The sequence below is a fragment of the Emys orbicularis genome, chromosome 4 (genome assembly GCF_028017835.1).
Source record: "Emys orbicularis isolate rEmyOrb1 chromosome 4, rEmyOrb1.hap1, whole genome shotgun sequence".
NCBI lineage: Eukaryota > Metazoa > Chordata > Testudines > Emydidae > Emys > Emys orbicularis.
This window is the reverse complement of record NC_088686.1, coordinates 64,141,125-64,157,115: the sequence shown is the minus strand read 5'-3', so window position 1 is coordinate 64,157,115 and position 15,991 is coordinate 64,141,125. Positions and strand designations below refer to the sequence as shown.

General features: G+C 45.0%; 1 protein-coding gene across 1 annotated transcript in view; it reads right to left on the bottom strand.

Moving 5' to 3' along the window:
* MAPKBP1 (mitogen-activated protein kinase binding protein 1) overlaps window positions 1-15,991 on the bottom strand; it is a 129,032-nt gene that overhangs the window by 15,108 nt on the left and 97,933 nt on the right. The window contains exons 15-21 of the mRNA XM_065402294.1: window positions 14,357-14,427; window positions 13,790-13,911; window positions 12,983-13,058; window positions 9,156-9,267; window positions 8,447-8,510; window positions 6,182-6,307; window positions 129-277 (exon numbers count right to left, since the gene is read on the bottom strand). Of these exons, the coding sequence (XP_065258366.1) occupies window positions 129-277; window positions 6,182-6,307; window positions 8,447-8,510; window positions 9,156-9,267; window positions 12,983-13,058; window positions 13,790-13,911; window positions 14,357-14,427 (720 nt within the window). The remainder of the gene's footprint in view (window positions 1-128; window positions 278-6,181; window positions 6,308-8,446; window positions 8,511-9,155; window positions 9,268-12,982; window positions 13,059-13,789; window positions 13,912-14,356; window positions 14,428-15,991) is intronic.

Here is a 15,991-nt window from a genome sequence, read left to right as displayed (position 1 = left end):
GCCTGCACTTGATTGCACCTTCGTTATTCCCATGTCTTTTCTCTGCCCCATACAGCCTCACAAGTCTGCCGAGGCTCAAGTCCCCTTCCCTTTTCTCAGTCCATGTCCCTCTCCTTTCCCATTTATACCTGAGTCTCTCTCAGGGTTGCAGCTGGATTGAATTTGGAAAGACTGTAGCCCATTTAACTCGTCTTCATCATTTCCTTCATCTTCACCATCTTTGTCGCTGTCTGATGAAAGCACTGGCACTGGCGATAGGACAGAGGTGGATTCGTGCCTGGGATGAAGGAATCAGAAGGAATATTTGGACAACATTGCAGTATATCATAAGAAACCCCCATACGCAACCCGGTACTCCCACTTTACACCCATCATACAGCACAATTAGCAAGGTGTACCAATTTCTCCAAACATTTCCCTGATCCTCCTGCAAAACCTGACTGAGCCACTGTTCAAAGGTGCAAAGAAATAGACCAGCCCAGCGGCAGTCCAGCATGTTCATGTGTTAGGAAGAGTTAGAGAATCTTGAATAGAACTGCATTCACTAGAGCTGAGCAAAGTACAACTGTAGTTTCATCTTCCAATTTAAACCAATATTCAACAGTAATACTGTAGATAGCCAAATTTAAGGTCAAGATTGTCAGGACCTATTTAAGAGAGAGAAACAATTTCCTTTGTTGGAGCATTCTATGCAACATAAACATCACAAGATGTTCCTTTTGATGGCAGTTTGACATTTGAGAAACAGATGGATATTGTAAGAAAGACCAGTTTGATTCCTGGATGCAAACCTATTATACCCCAGTGACCTTGCGTGCACAGCCCATGCACCATAACATCACCATGCTGTGGTGTCAGCCTTGGGGCACACTGAAGAATGTCAAACATACCTTGGATAGATCTTTAATCAAAATGGATAAGAGAGGCATTTCTGGCATGGATCCCAGAGGCACCCCAAGCATAAATTTCCATCAACAAAGGACTTATGAGCACAAGAGACATTTTACCCACTCAGTCAAATTAGAGCTGAACCAAATCAGCTGAAGTAACAAAGTGCAATTAAATAAATTAAAAGCCTTTGACAAATCAGTCAGCACAGCACCCATGCTGTGACCTTGGGCAAGAGAGCCCAGTGTAACATTAGCAACCTTTACAGAGGGCTGTGGGTGGGTGTCAAGTGCAAGACATTCAGGAGACAAAAATAACTCATCTATCAAATACAGAAACATCTGGCTAGGGACCAAATTCTCCTGCAATTTACAAATTTCAGGCAGTACTAAAATAGGATCCTCTATACTATGGTGACACTTTAATTTCTATTTTATATGGAAGTGTAGAGGGATCTTACCCACACCTTTTCAGATGACTTTCAATATTTTAAGAGTAGGGTACAGAATAGAACTGAAAGTTTTCTTAGTAGATTCTTCCAGCAAAATGGTTCAATTGCAGATTGCCCTTCTCTGATTTATCCATCTGCGCCTGTCAGTTTCTGCATCTTTCCGATTGGTCTCCATGTCTCTCCAGTCTGTCCTTCTCAAGGCTTTGTGCCTCTTGTGCCTGAGCAGTGAAATTCTGCCAGGGCTCATGCATTATAACACCTTTTGTGTATGTCCATACTGCAGCTGGGCACCAGTCTCCCAGCCCGGGTAGAGAGAGACTAGCACCATTGGGGCTCAACCTAGTGCACTAAAAAGAGGAATGTGGATGTTCTGGCTCAGGCTGGGAGTCTGGGCTCTGAAGGCTAGTGGGTTGGGTGGGCTTAAGAGTCCAAGCTCCAGCCTGAGCCAGAACATCCACATTGCTAATTTTAGCATGCTAGCCTACATCCCACCAGCAGGAGTCTGTCCACACGGGTTGGAGACCTGCTCCCAGCTGCAGTGTCGACATATCCCAAGTGGCTATCCCGTATATTTAAAAAATTGTGTATTATGGTATAAACCACAGGAGACGATGCTACCTTTGATGCACTGGTAGGTTTGATGGTGGTTTTTCTGTTTGGTCCATCGAGGGTTTTGTTAGTATTTTTTTGTTTATCAGGTTTTTTTAATAACATTACTAGTCAGATATCTCAAACTTCATTGATTATACTGTGTGTCAAGTCACGGCTACCTTTTGGGAGATTCTTGGGCATACTGGAGCTGGTGGGAGTGGGGAAGGGCTAGTAGATCAACCAGAATGGATACAATTTACACACAGAAAGGTACACCAAAAGAAGGTCTCCATTTGACAAATATGGACTGACAAAATTAGTAGGGAAAGAAAGGACATATCGGATGTAAACAAAATTTTAGAACCATGAGAGAGGTCAATGCAAACTGCACACAAGCTATCAAACACTTTATCAGTTTGGCTCTGTCTAATGCAACTTTAAGTCTTGGTCCTACATTATCACAACAAACCTTACTCTCTGGACACCCTTCTTTGTGCCCACCTTTATGCGGCCACATGCGTTCTTCAAATATACTCCCATGCCTGGTTACTGTAGGTAATATTTTCAAAAGCACCCAAGTCTCATTGACTTGAAGTTTAGGTGCTTTTAAAATGAGACATGGGCTCCCAAGTCATTTGGGTGCTTTGGAAAAATTATACCCTGTAATGTCTATTTTACTTGTCCAAACCACACACCGAATCACAACCTTTATTTCCTTCACCCATTTTGCTCTCCATGCCTTCTTCCATCAACTTGGAACCCTCTTCCTGACCCTCCTCCCACTCTTCTTCCAGCAGCCCTATATGAACCCTAGTCTTCCTCTCTAAGTAACAGTAAAAACAAATCTCAAGATACATGTGTTACTCATTTAAACCACATTATTTTATTGTCCTCAACTCTTGTTCTCCTCCCTTGCTCCCCTCATCCAGCATTTACCTTCTCTCAAATTTATCATCTGATCTTGGGTCCTGATCATGCATCAACTCCTTCCCTGGGGGTGGCCCTGTGCCCATTTGAAGTCCCATTGATGTTAATAGGGCGCCCTGCAGGTGCAGAAATCCACCGACTCAGGGCTAGTTACAGGATTGGGGCTTCAACTATAAGCTCCCTGGGGTAGAGACATAGTCTTTGGTCTGCAAAATGCCATATAATTAATACATCATTGTAACTATGCCATTTTGTGTTCTGAAGTTAATTCATACTTAAAGGATGCGGGGGAGGGAATCTAAGAACAGTGACTGTTCTTATAACAGACACACTTACAAATGTTCTAACACTGAGCCTGTGCTGCTTGCCCCCTCAGAGCTCAAGGACATATTAATCCTGTTAGAACACTCTAAGAGGTGATGGATGCAGAACATACTGGCAGTTCTGTATTTCCTCTCTCAAAATGTCTGTGGATTGAAAGCACACCCCTTTGTAATTATCACAATGGTACTGATTAAAATGGAGTTATATTGGTGTAAAAATGGAGTAACAGTAGTGAATCAGGCCCCAGTCTTGATTTTACATCAAACGCCTGTCACATTCCCAGCCACGGGAAATACCCAGCTTTCCTGGAATGGACCACTGCCTCATCAAACATTTGACAAGGGGTTATCAATTTAGAATAAATCCAAGGACAAACAGTGCTTCTCTAGAGCACATACACACTCTTTACACTGGTTTTAGAAGCACTAGCCAAAATTAAATCAAGTTTATCTCCTGCTATTAAAGATAGATCTTCAATAAAATCATACAAAAAGGGGATTTAAAAATACATTCTGCTAACACATGCGTCTATAATTCCTGAAACTTTCCACAGTGAGATCAGTGTAAAACCTCTCTTCCAAATAACTCGGGACCAAGTGCTTTCCAAACAGTAAAACAATGTGTTCGCACCAAAAATCAAAATTATATTAAAAGCCTCTACGCAACTCCTAGTATGAAAAGCAAAAATATCTCAGAAAAGCCCATAATGCACCAGCGATATGAAATGAGCACAGGCTACATTTTCCCAAACAAACAAACAGCTCAAGTTAAATGGGGAGAACACATCAGCAATTCTCATGACTAGAAGCAGAACCCAGAGGGATATTGCATGCATTAGAGAAAACAACAGAAGCATAACAATGAAATGGCTCAAAGGAATTCATTATTACATAAGGTGGGGTGCAGAACAATGGGATTCCAGGACAATAGTCAGTGAGGCCAGTCCACACACTGCCAGTCGCAGCTGGATAGACACGGGATTATTTTAGATTATAAATCTTCAGTTCCCCACTGCCTAATCAGTGCTCTCGCTTCTCCAACTTTCTGAAGCTCTCTTTTTTTGCTCATCCACCTTGGGACACTCTCAGAACATGGAGGCATTGCACCAATTAGCTGGTGAAGCAGATCACCTTCCTTGCTTCCTACCGAAACTGTAAACAATACAGCTCTGAAAGGAGCCTCACAAAATAAATACATATCCCTGGGGATGGAGCATCTTAATGCTTCTGTGGACCTTGTACCTAGACCATTTACAATACAATACTCTTACACCTCAAGAAGCAACCCAATTCTATACAGCCACTTATGCACAGATTCTGAAGGCAAAACAAGAGCAGATATTACATATCTATAAAACATGGACTCTTACTCAAGATCCTCAGTTCCTCTGCTCCACACAGTGGGCTATTCCTTCAAATTCAGCCAGCAATCCAAAATGCTCTGGAACTGTCTGCCGATATCCAGTGACCACACTGACAGGTTGAAACTGAAAACAAGCTTTAAGCTGACCAACCTAAAGTGTTCCAGACTAGCAAAGAGGTCACCAAACAAGTTTTCCAAATTGCTTGTGCTGGTGTGGCACCCATTCAAGCCGCCAGCAAGAGAATGTGACAGAGACAAGTCTCACCTAGTGCCAAATGAAACTGGGAGCGTCCGTCACAGACTGCGCCTCAATAAGGCAAAGTTGCAGCTGCTGGAATGATGGAGAGTCTGCTATAAAAAGCACATTGCTTTACAGCTCTAGCATTTTGGCTAGAAAAGGCTGCTTCATGGCTCAATATTGAGGCATCCCAGAATAATTATTGCATGCATGTCGGACAGGAGATACTTCAAGGAAAGGAAACCTTAGTCCATGCTCAGTGAAACTATGCACACAGACTTTCCTCTTGCACACTCTGCTCCCAAAAGGAGGGGAAGGTTCTTGTAATTATTTCAAACAACCAGTCTGGCAAGACCTTCATCACTTTGGCACTTTTACATCCAGATTTTAACTCCGAGTCATTTGAGGAGGAAAAGGAGGGAAAACCCAAAAATATTTATGGATCCAATTCTCATTTTGATACCATGTGAGCCTGCTCAGGGCTGCAGATATTTCCCTCCTCCACCCCTCTCAGATATTTCCCTCTCCCAAATTAATGTCAGCACATAAAGCCACATATTTTACACTGAACTGATCCTCAGCCCTAAAAGCCCAGCCAGCCCTCCCAGCTGAGTTTGTTCTGTTTGAAACTCAGAGCTCAGTACTTGAGTACCATTGTTCAGAGGAGGATCACTGGATAAATTTAGATCTATTCCAGAGTTTCCAGTTTGTGCGGTTTATTTTTAGACATGTTTTGTTTACTGTAAGAGCAAAAAAAAAATCTGACTAGCCAGCAAAAGTCATTCCCTTAAAAAATATAATTCCAAAAGTGACCCTCCCTGAAACCTCCACTCCTGAGGCTAAGTTAACAATGAATACAGCAGATCTTTAGGACCTGCCAGTGCTTTTCACCAAAAAAAAAAGTTCAACACTGCAAAAAACATACAAATGGCAGGTATTTTTCAGTGCATACTTTGCATAAATCTAGCTGCCAATTTTGACAGGGTGGGTTTTTAACATAGACCCAGAGATCTCTAGCCATAAATTACCAAGTTCTCCTTGACAGGATGTTATGTACCTGTCTCAGTATTGCTTTGAAAAGTAGATTTCTGACACCATGTTCAGCATTAATTAAAGAGCTGTGACATTCAGTACAGATTACAACACAGAATGAAGCGATGCTGGATGTACCCTGCCATTAGATCATAGAGACAGGTTTTAAATCCAAAAATGCAGAGATGCAGAACAAGCAGCAAAAGAAACCAGTGTAAAGCCAACAAACAACAAAAGCAAGAGAAGCTGGAAAAATACTCTTGATGAGGGAAAACAACCTCCTGCAGTTAACCCAAATCCACCTTTAAATGTCCCACACAAACTAATATCTAGCCCCACCAACTGTTCTCCCTCTTTGCACCTCTCACCTGATAAGTCCAGCTGTCTTGTGTGGCGGTGATTTCTCCACCTGCTTCCCTCTTTGCTTCATGTCAGCTAGCCGCTGTCGCATGCTGATGGTCATCTCAGAACTCAGGCGCCAAATGAAGATACAGCTGGAAGTGGGGAAAGAGTGAACAAGTTAAGTTTCCTTTCAGTCCAGGGTTATTAATATTCTCCATCAGTGAGGCTAAGAATTTCCTTTCTGGTTTTGGGAACCAACCTAAAAAGGGAAAAGACAGAGCCCAATGGGCACAACTAGACTGCATGGTACTTTGGAGACAGACATTTAGAGAAGCTCTTCTCCCACAACAGGCCTGACCATATGTAGGCTCTCTGGCTGCAGAGACTTTTCTATTGACAATAGATGCTTTGAAGCTCCTCTTCTGGGGACGTAGGTAAGGTAAGATTTTGTATATTTGTTAAATTTTGTATATAGCACCTAGACGTTATGGCCGTAAGTGCTTAAAAAAACCCTTTAAAGACACAAAAACTACGGGGTTCCTCAGGTTGGGGAGCATCCTATACTCACGGCATGTCCACTGATGTTCAACCTCTTCTCAGTGCTGAATGATTTCCCCCCCCCCATCCCCCACTAATCCACTGGGTCTAATCATACCGAGGTAGAAACAGGGAAGTAATGGTACTGTCATTACCAAAGGGCTGTACTCCTTTTGGCCCTAAACGGGATTTAGTAGGGTTCCTAGACCCCATCAAATGCCAGCAAATTGGTATTCCAAGGTGGTGGTTACAACCTCCTTCCAGGCTACAAAGGAGTTTGCTTTGAACTGTCCAACTATGACTTTTAAAAAAAATCCTTTTCCTGTTATTTCAAATCAGAGGAGCTTGCAACCACCACTGCAAGCACTGGTGCCCCATGATTTTTCCGGAGGCAAAAGTTGGTCATATTTTTAAAGTGACAGCACTATATGTTACACCTAGTTATGCAAGGTAGAGAGGAGCCCAGCCTACGAAGTTTGGAACTAGATTCGAACTTCCCCAAAGTTTACACAGGATCCAAACACACATTAAGATGCACCTGAAAATGAACTGAAGCCAGTACAGTCTACGGAGCATAGATGTAACAAGCAAGAAAGATGCAAGAAACATTGCTAAGTAAGTGCGGAGCCCCATTCTACACAACCTGAAGTTTCCCAATTGTCCTTGAGTGCAGCCTCATGTAGACGCCATTAGGGTAACACAATCCTATAAAAGAATCTTGGTACTTCTATGTACTAGTGACTAGGTTGAAAAAAATGTTGACAAAACTTTTCCCCATAGAAACATATTGGTTTCAACAAAAATTTCATTAGGAAAGTTTCTCAGATCCTCAATGGAATTTCTGGTAGTTGGGACTCTCACCTGAGATGTGAGAGACCCAGGTTCAAGTCCTTGCTCTACCAGATTTGGACCGAGGACTTGAACCTGCATCTCCCAGGGAAGTGCCCTATTCTGGAGCTGGGGTGGGCATTTGGGGCTGTCTGTCTGTCTGACTCACTCACTCAAATTTTTTCATGGAAAAATATCAAAATATTTCATTTTGGTTCCACAGGAGAATGAAAACAAATTTCAAAACCTCAAAATGTTTTGCAAAATGGAGAAGTTTTGTGGCCAGCCCTACTGGTGACTAGATTCAGGAGCATTGTTCCCAGTTATTGAAACCATTCACATTTACACAGACTTCTCCTGAACAGTGGAAACTCCCCAGCTAGTTTTTTAAACAGCAGAGTCAAAGTTGTGAGAGGCTTCAGCCAGAAGCTAAGGCACCCTTGGCTGGCCAGCTGCATCCCTTCACAGGGCAGCTTTCTCTCTCACACACAAAAACAACAATGGTTATAATTCCTGGATGTGACATCAACAGCATGAATTACTACTGAGAAAGCAGACCCAGCCTGTTCATGAAGTATCAGGGCAGGTCAAACGTGTAGATAACTCATGGGCAACATCACAGAGTTTAGGGACACAAAGCTCTGCATAATCCTGCCCCGCCTGCTACTCAGCTCCAATCTTCTCCACAGCTCCGCCCGCTAAGATTTCCTGGGTTGTGCAGCACCTATTTGGGATCTAGGAAGCACAGAGATTGTTTCGGACATCACAACACACCCATCACAATATTGCGATGCCCTGAACGTGTGTGCTCCGCCTGCTTTGCAGAGGTGGTTTAACTCCTGCATGAAATGGCACAAAACCACAGACTGACACTCTACTGAAGGAGGAGAGGGAGTTAATATCACAACAGCAAACCCCGTGCTTACCTGTCACCAGAGACAGAGATCAGGTGTTTGCAGTCGTTACTGAACTTCATCCCAGTTACAATCTCTGTGTAAAACAGAACACAAGAACAACGCCTCTTGAAACATGCCACTGCCCAGCACAGATCATTGGCAAAATAGATTTGGGTGGACTCAGCTCTGTACTCAAATAATGATCAGATCCAGCATGTTTGCATGGAGCAGAGATACACAAATTCCCCTATCACATCTAGGTGGTCCCTCTAGGTCAGAATTAAGATTGATTGATGTATAATAGTGTGGGAAAGCCCACACCTGAATGAACATGAAGAATAAGCAATCTGCCCACCTTGGAAAGCGATCCTTTGGGGTGCTGTTGAGATGTATTATAGAGAGGCTTATGATTCCCTGGAAAAGGAGTGGCTGGTTTATAGTCCATTTGAAGTGGCTGATAAACAGTAAAATGTTTTACAGAATTTTTATGAGATTTTTGAAATAAAAAAAAAGTTGGAATTGCAATAAATATTTTTGATTGTCAAAATTTCAGCCAGCTCGACTCCTGGTCAAAAGAACCCAAACATTTCCAAGGTGGGTTTTTTTGTTTGTTTTTTAATTGAAAATTGAATCACCAATTAAAAGTTTCATTCAAAAGTCAGAAAAACATTGACCAGCACTACATGCCACAGTATAACCTGCAGCTAAAAAGGCACTTGCTGAAGCTTCTGCAACTCACCTGAGTGCCCATACATTGTGGCCACACACTCGCCAGAGTAGAAATCAAAGATGGAGAGGTTCTTGTCAGAGCAGCTAGTTGCAATGTAGAGACCCGAGGGATCAGTCTGCACCTGGTTGAGGAGTACAGGAGGCAGAAAGGGCTGGTGAGACAGTACCTTAGACAGATGCACAAGAAATGCCCAGAATGCCAGAAAGAGGGGCACACGCACCACAGAAAGAAAGGTTTAGAGTCACCCTAAGCCCTGTACTCTAAAAGGGCATCAGCATAGGTGCTGGAACTAGGGGTGCTGGAGGTGCTGCCGCACCCGCCGGCTTGAAATGGTTTCCATCTAGTTCCCTGAGCTGAGGCAGGCCAAGTAAAACTAGACCATCCCTGACAGATGCTAGCTAACGTGTTCTTTAAACCCTCCAATGACAAGGATTCCACAACCTCACTTGGAAGCCTATTCCAGCGCTTAACTATCCGTAGAACTAGAAAGTTTTTCTTAATATCTAACCTAAATCTCCCCTGCCACAGATTAAGCCCATTATTTCTTCGCCTACCTTCAGTGGACACGGAGAACAATTGATCATCATGCTCTTAATAGCACTTAACATATTTGAAGATTTATCAGTTATTCCCTCAATCTTCTTTTCTCAAGACAAAACGTGCCCAGTTTTTTTAAACCTTTTCTCATAGGTCAGGTTTTCTAAACCTTGTAACATTTTTGTTGCTCTCCCCTGGACTCTCTCCAATCTATCCACATCTTTCTGAAAGTGTGGCATCCAGAAGTGGTCACCGTACTCCAGGTGAGGCCTCACCAATGCCAAATACAGCAGGACAATATCTCCCACATACCACACTCCTGTTAACACACCCCAGAATATTTGCCTTTTTCACAACTGTATCACATTGCTGACTCATATTCAATATGTGATCCACTATAATGCCCAGATCCTTTTCAGCAGTACTACCACCAAGCCAATTATTCCCCATTTTGTAATGTGCATTTGATTTTTCTTTCCTATCTATAGTAATTTACACTTGTTTTTACTGAATTTCATCTCGTTGATTTCAGACCAATTCTCCAATTGGTCATCATTTTGAATTCTAATCCTGTCCTCCAAAGTGCTTGCAATCCCTCCCAGCTTGGGGTCAACTGCAATTTTGTAAGTATAGTCTCCACTCCATTATCCAAGTCATCAATGAAAATATTCAATAATATCAGACCCAGGACAGATTCCCATGGGACCCCACTAAATACTTCCTCTCACTTTGACAGCAAACCATTGATAACCACTCTTTGAGTAGTCTTTTAACCAGTTATACACCAACATTATAGTAATTATAGATAACATGACTCTCACCCATGCCCCTACTCAGCTGCCAAACCATCCAGCAACCTTATGACAAGCCCCCAACCCAACCCACTTGTCAAAACTCTCCCAAGAATTACATCTAGCCTCCTTCCCAAATGCCGAAATCCCCCACAGCACCCCAAACTCAATCTGAAACTAAAGTTGATTGTCTCTGAAGGCCCCCACCACCAACCTCCTTTAATTACTGATTTGGGATCCACTATTTTTGGTTGATCCTGGTTCCTTTATGGTTTAAGCCTATCCCAGGCCCAGAAATTATAGCTAGGAAAGTTACATAAAATACCAAATCTTTCCAACACCCAAGATCCAAGCCTTCAACATGGAAACTAGCCATAAGTTTAGTGCTGTTGGGAAATTGTGCTAGCTGATAATATCATCAAACCTCCAGTTTCCACAATTCCATATTGCCTGATAAAAAGCAATGCAATAAAAAAACCTCAAATGACTTGTCAACATATCAACTGCTGTACTTCTCCATTTGCTATGTTACCCTCTCTGCATGCTTGGTTCTGGAGCTGTTACTACATGCGTGCTTTGACAAACTTTAGAGAAGCAAGAGTACAAAAGTCTTGGTTTGGGGGAGGTTGTGTTTTTTTAACTACTGGTAACGATTTTGGTTATTCTGGTTTGGTCGATGTATTTTTCATGGGGTTCTCTCTTAAAATTCCAATTCTATATATGATCTCAGATGCCAAACACATTTAAATTCCAGAGCCAAGCATGATTGCCCAGTTACACAGTTACCCTCTAAAAAGTACAGAATGGGCTGAAAAACGGAAAAATCCTTATGCTGCTATACTTTATTAGTGCTCAGTAGTACAGTGCTCTCTCCAGGTCAGCCAAAGCAAATACATGCTGGATATTTAAAAACGAACAAACAAACACACACCCAACATCAGTAATATTTCATTGTTTGGGGCTGCAAAGAATTGAGCACCTAATAAGACAGAGCAGCCATTTTTCATTTTCAGTGCCTTGGTTTGTAAGTGTAGTAGGGAAGGGGAAACTATAGTAATTGCAGATAAAGTGTAATTACCTGTCTGAACAAAAGCAGAAAAAGGTGAATATACAAGCATCCCATTTGTCAGGAGAGGCACAGTGCTAGGAAACAACAGGGTCACCCAGAGGATTCAGGGGGCCTTCGGCGGCGGGGGTCCTTCCGCTCTGGGTCTTCGGGGCACTTCGGCGGCGGGTCCCGGAGCGAGTGAAGGACCCACCGCCGAATTGCCGCCGAAGACCCGGAGCAGAAGAAGCCCACGCCACCAAATTGCTGCTGAAAACTCTCGTGGGGGCCCCTGAAAACTCTCATGGGGGCCTGGGGCAAATTGCCCCCCCCTCTGGGCAGCCCTGGGAAACAAGTGAGCACGGTATCCCAGGGTGGAGGTGTATTGGGCAGAGGTGCCCAGACCAGCATGCACAGAACCTGCCTACACAGCACTGGGCTCTAGAAGCGTTCCAAGTCCCTCAGGACAGCAGGGTGTTTCAGCATGAGCATGGCTGGGTTTAATCTATCCCTAAGCCTCTCATTTGTCTGAAGATCTCTTCCTTGGCGGCACCCTCTCATTTCCTTGGTTTCACAAATTTCTCATAAACCTTGAATGCCAGCAGCTGCAGCATGTAATCGTAAAGCAAATAAACACAAGGGCTGGAATGAGCTCTTTCCAAATGGAGCTCGAGGAAAAAGCAAATCACATCCAGGAGTCCCAGCAATGGCCAGAGACTACAAGGAAAAACAGAGCCAAGGCAGGAGTCCAAAGACTGCCTTGTACGTAGTATGACACTGCCGGCAAGTGCCTCCAGAGCCAACAGGAGCAAATGCCTTTGGTTCTTGTAAGAAGCACCACATAGGCCAAATTCTCTTCTGATGCATATTGGTGCAGGTGCATTGAAGTCAATGGAGTGTGGCTAATTTAGACCAGCAGAGAATTTGGCCCAGTGTATCACTTGAAATACAATGAGAGAGATTAAACAAACATTTATTCATTTATCCCCACTTTGGACTGAATTAGCCCATCTGTGTTTACCCAGACTGTGGGTGTGGCGTGATAAGGGCTAGTATTTGTGGGTAGGTGCTGGGAGGGATCTTTGAATTGGATTTCACCATTAGCTAATTGTCTTATGCACATGGGGTGAGGAGTAGCTGCTGCCTGAGTATTTGTCTTGGACACAAATGAATTTGTAAATGAATGTCTTGGGTGCCCAGAGCCTAGGATAGGCAGTTTTTAATATGTACTAGATATCAAACAGCAAGAAATTCATTAATAAATGCTATCTATAGTCCACATTAGCACTTCAGAGGGAAAAGTTCACACCAAAATATCCTGGATCCATCCCTCACTTCCCGGAGTACTAGATTCAGCTCCAAAGAGCCAGGAAAAGAAAGAGAACAAGTGGGGGGGGGGGGGGAAGAGACGGACTCGCGGGGGGGATGGAGGGGTGTCATGCTTGAATTTCTGGAGCTCTTACTTTAATGAGGGTGCCATCTTCACCTTGGGATCCCTTGTACAGCTTCTTCTGCTTCCCACTGCTTATGTTGAAAATCCTGAAGGTGACACAAACCAGAACTCATCACATCCATGCATGGTTCTCCGTTTCTTCTCACAAGCCTCCCTCCCCTCTCTCCATGACAGGCCTCCCTACACAGTCACTGTACGGAATGGAGCGGCAGGATGTAGGGCAAGTGGCCACTTCAAGGGGAGCACTATGTTGGCCATAATTCATAAAGCTCATAATCATTTAAATGGTTAAAGAAACAGCCTGGGAGCTAGCATGGTGGCCTAAAGATCACATTATTCAGTATCAAGTCAAAGACCTGGGTTTGAATTAACACTCTTTCTTGATTCTCATACTTGTAAAGTGAAGAGTATGGAGCAATAGAAGAGAGGGAAATGAACCTCCCAGCACTTAATGAGAGCTATTGGCCATATATTACGAGTGGCACTAACCAAACTCTACTCAGCTGTCCCAGCAGTAAGACAGCTGTGGCTAGGGGTGCTGAAACAATTTGTACGGGGGGGAGGGGAGGTGCTGAGAGCTATTGAACCAAACTGTAAACCCTGTAGTATATGATGGAAACCACTTCAAGCCAGGGGGTGCAGCAGCAGTCCCAGCACCCCTAGTCCAGTACCTATGGCTGTGGCCCATTCATTAAGAGGCAAGTTATATTTAGGGGTAGGGGAGCAGAGCTTCCATTTAAGCAGCAGTGCAACCCAGACCACCTATCACTGCCCAGCTCCTGGGAGCGCACCAAAATCCAACCACATATGAACCAACCTGATGTTACGGTCTTGACAGCCAATAGCAGCATATTTCCAGCTGGGGTCAACATCCATGTCATACAAAGTGGTCTTCCTAACGACGTGGTGTGTCCGGGTAAACCGGACCCCTTCGCCCATCTGAGCACAGGAGTTAAAAATTAGTGAAAGCCAAGTAGTTAACCAGTCATAACAATCTTTTAAATGTGCATGACTTCCTCCCAAGCAGCTAGCCCGCACAAGCAAACCATGCCCTACAGTGACTCCTGCTGGGAGAGGCGGTGATTGGAGGTGCAATGAAGTTCTTCCCACAGCCAATGCTCTTGCACCTTTCCCTACGATGACTTCTGCTGGGAAGAGGAATGGGTTCCCTAACCATTCCCTACAGTGACTGCTGCTAAGAGAAGCTGGGACTGGAGCAGCTGTGCATTTCCTTGTGGCTAGCACATTTAACAATCTCCTACATTGTCACATTGGGAGAGGCTGGGACTGGAATAGCAACAAACACTGCTCCCACACCATTCCTTGAAGGAGCTGCTCGGTGCAGAGGTTATAGAAAAGCATATGATGGCTATAACTAAGTTACCTTCTGGGCAGTGCGGAAATAGACACTCTTATCCGCTCCACAGCTGATCATTCGCACCTTCCCATCGTTGGCTGGAAGAGAGAAAAAACAGAAAGGGGTCAGTAAATGAACAGGAACCCAACAAGCAATGGAGGAGATTATGTTCTATTTACCCATTCCTACTTGCCTATACCTGCCCCCTGCTCCTGTAAATCAGCCCTGCAGGATGGCGCACAGAACTGCAGAAGCCTTCTCTTTCCTAGAGAAGGAACAGTCTCCACCACCACTAGCCCAGAAGGCACCCACAATGAATTCCACATAGGCCTCAGTGAGCAAGCAGACCCATCACGCAGCAGGTAGATATTTGATTTTGCAATGTCCCTCAACACTTCAACATCATTGTAGTGCCCTTATTCTCTGGATACTACAACATTCCCTGCTGATGTGGGTGGAAAAGGTAGCTCTGTGCTGCTGATGAGCTGAGAACAGCTCATAAACCAGAGGTGGGCAAACTACGGCCTGCGGGCCACATCCGGCCCATGGGACCGTCCTGCCCGGCCCTTGAGCTCCCGGCCGGGGAGGCTAGCCCCCGGCCCCTCCCCTGCTGTCCCCGCTTCCCCGCAGCCTCAGCTAGCCATGCCGCCAGCGCTCTGGGCAGCTGGGCTGTGAGCTCCTGCCGGGCAGCACGGCGGCATGGCTGGCTCCGGCCGGGCTCTGAGCGGCATGGTAAGGGGGCGGGGAGCGGGGGGGTGGGATAAGGGGCAGAGGGTCCCGGGGGGCAGTCAGGGGACAGGGAGCAGTTGGATGGGGCAGAGGTTCGGGGGGGCAGGCGGTTGGATAGGCGTAGGAGTCTCGGGGGGCCTGTCAGGGGTGTGGATAGGAGTCGGGGAAGTCAGGGGACAGGGAGCAGGGTGGTTGTATAGGGGGTGGGGCCCCAGGAGGGACGGTTAGGGGTGGGGGGGTGCCGGGAGGGGGCAGTCAGGGGGCGGGAAGTGGGAGGGGGCAGGGGCCAGGCTGTTTGGGGAGGCACAGCCTTCCCTACCCGGCCCTCCATACAGTTTGGGAACCCGATGTGGCCCTCAGGCCAAAAAGTTTGCCCACCCCTGCCATAAACATATGCTGCACTAACTGACCAATCCAATGTACAGGGTCTTTCTTATTGCCACTCCCATTTCTGCCTTTGAAAGACCAGACTTTCCTGCACTGCCAAAAAATAACCTCCTTAGAAACCAACTGTAGAGCCTAGAATTTGCTTCCCGCTCAGTGTGAAGAAAATGACAATCTTTCCAAATTTAATTAAAGAGGCTACATTCAGTCCTGGTAGAAAATGGACATAACTTCAGCGTCAATGAAATTGCACCCACATGCACCAGGGTCGAACCTGGCCACAGGGATGACATGGTGGTCATAGGTTAGTGCACTGCACTGCCCTGCCATCTGAGAGACTCAAGTACAATGTTGAGTCCCTGCCTGTCACTCCTCCAGCCATCAGTAACTAGGAGAGCTGTGAGGGCACAATGCTGTGCTGCTGAGCAGTGTGAGGCACTCTATTCCCCCACAGTGACCACCTGCCCTATTTTCTAAGCCAATTAATGCTGGCACTGCTACATTTTGAAGAGAGCCTCAACCCAGTCTCTCTCAGCCAGGAGAACAGGA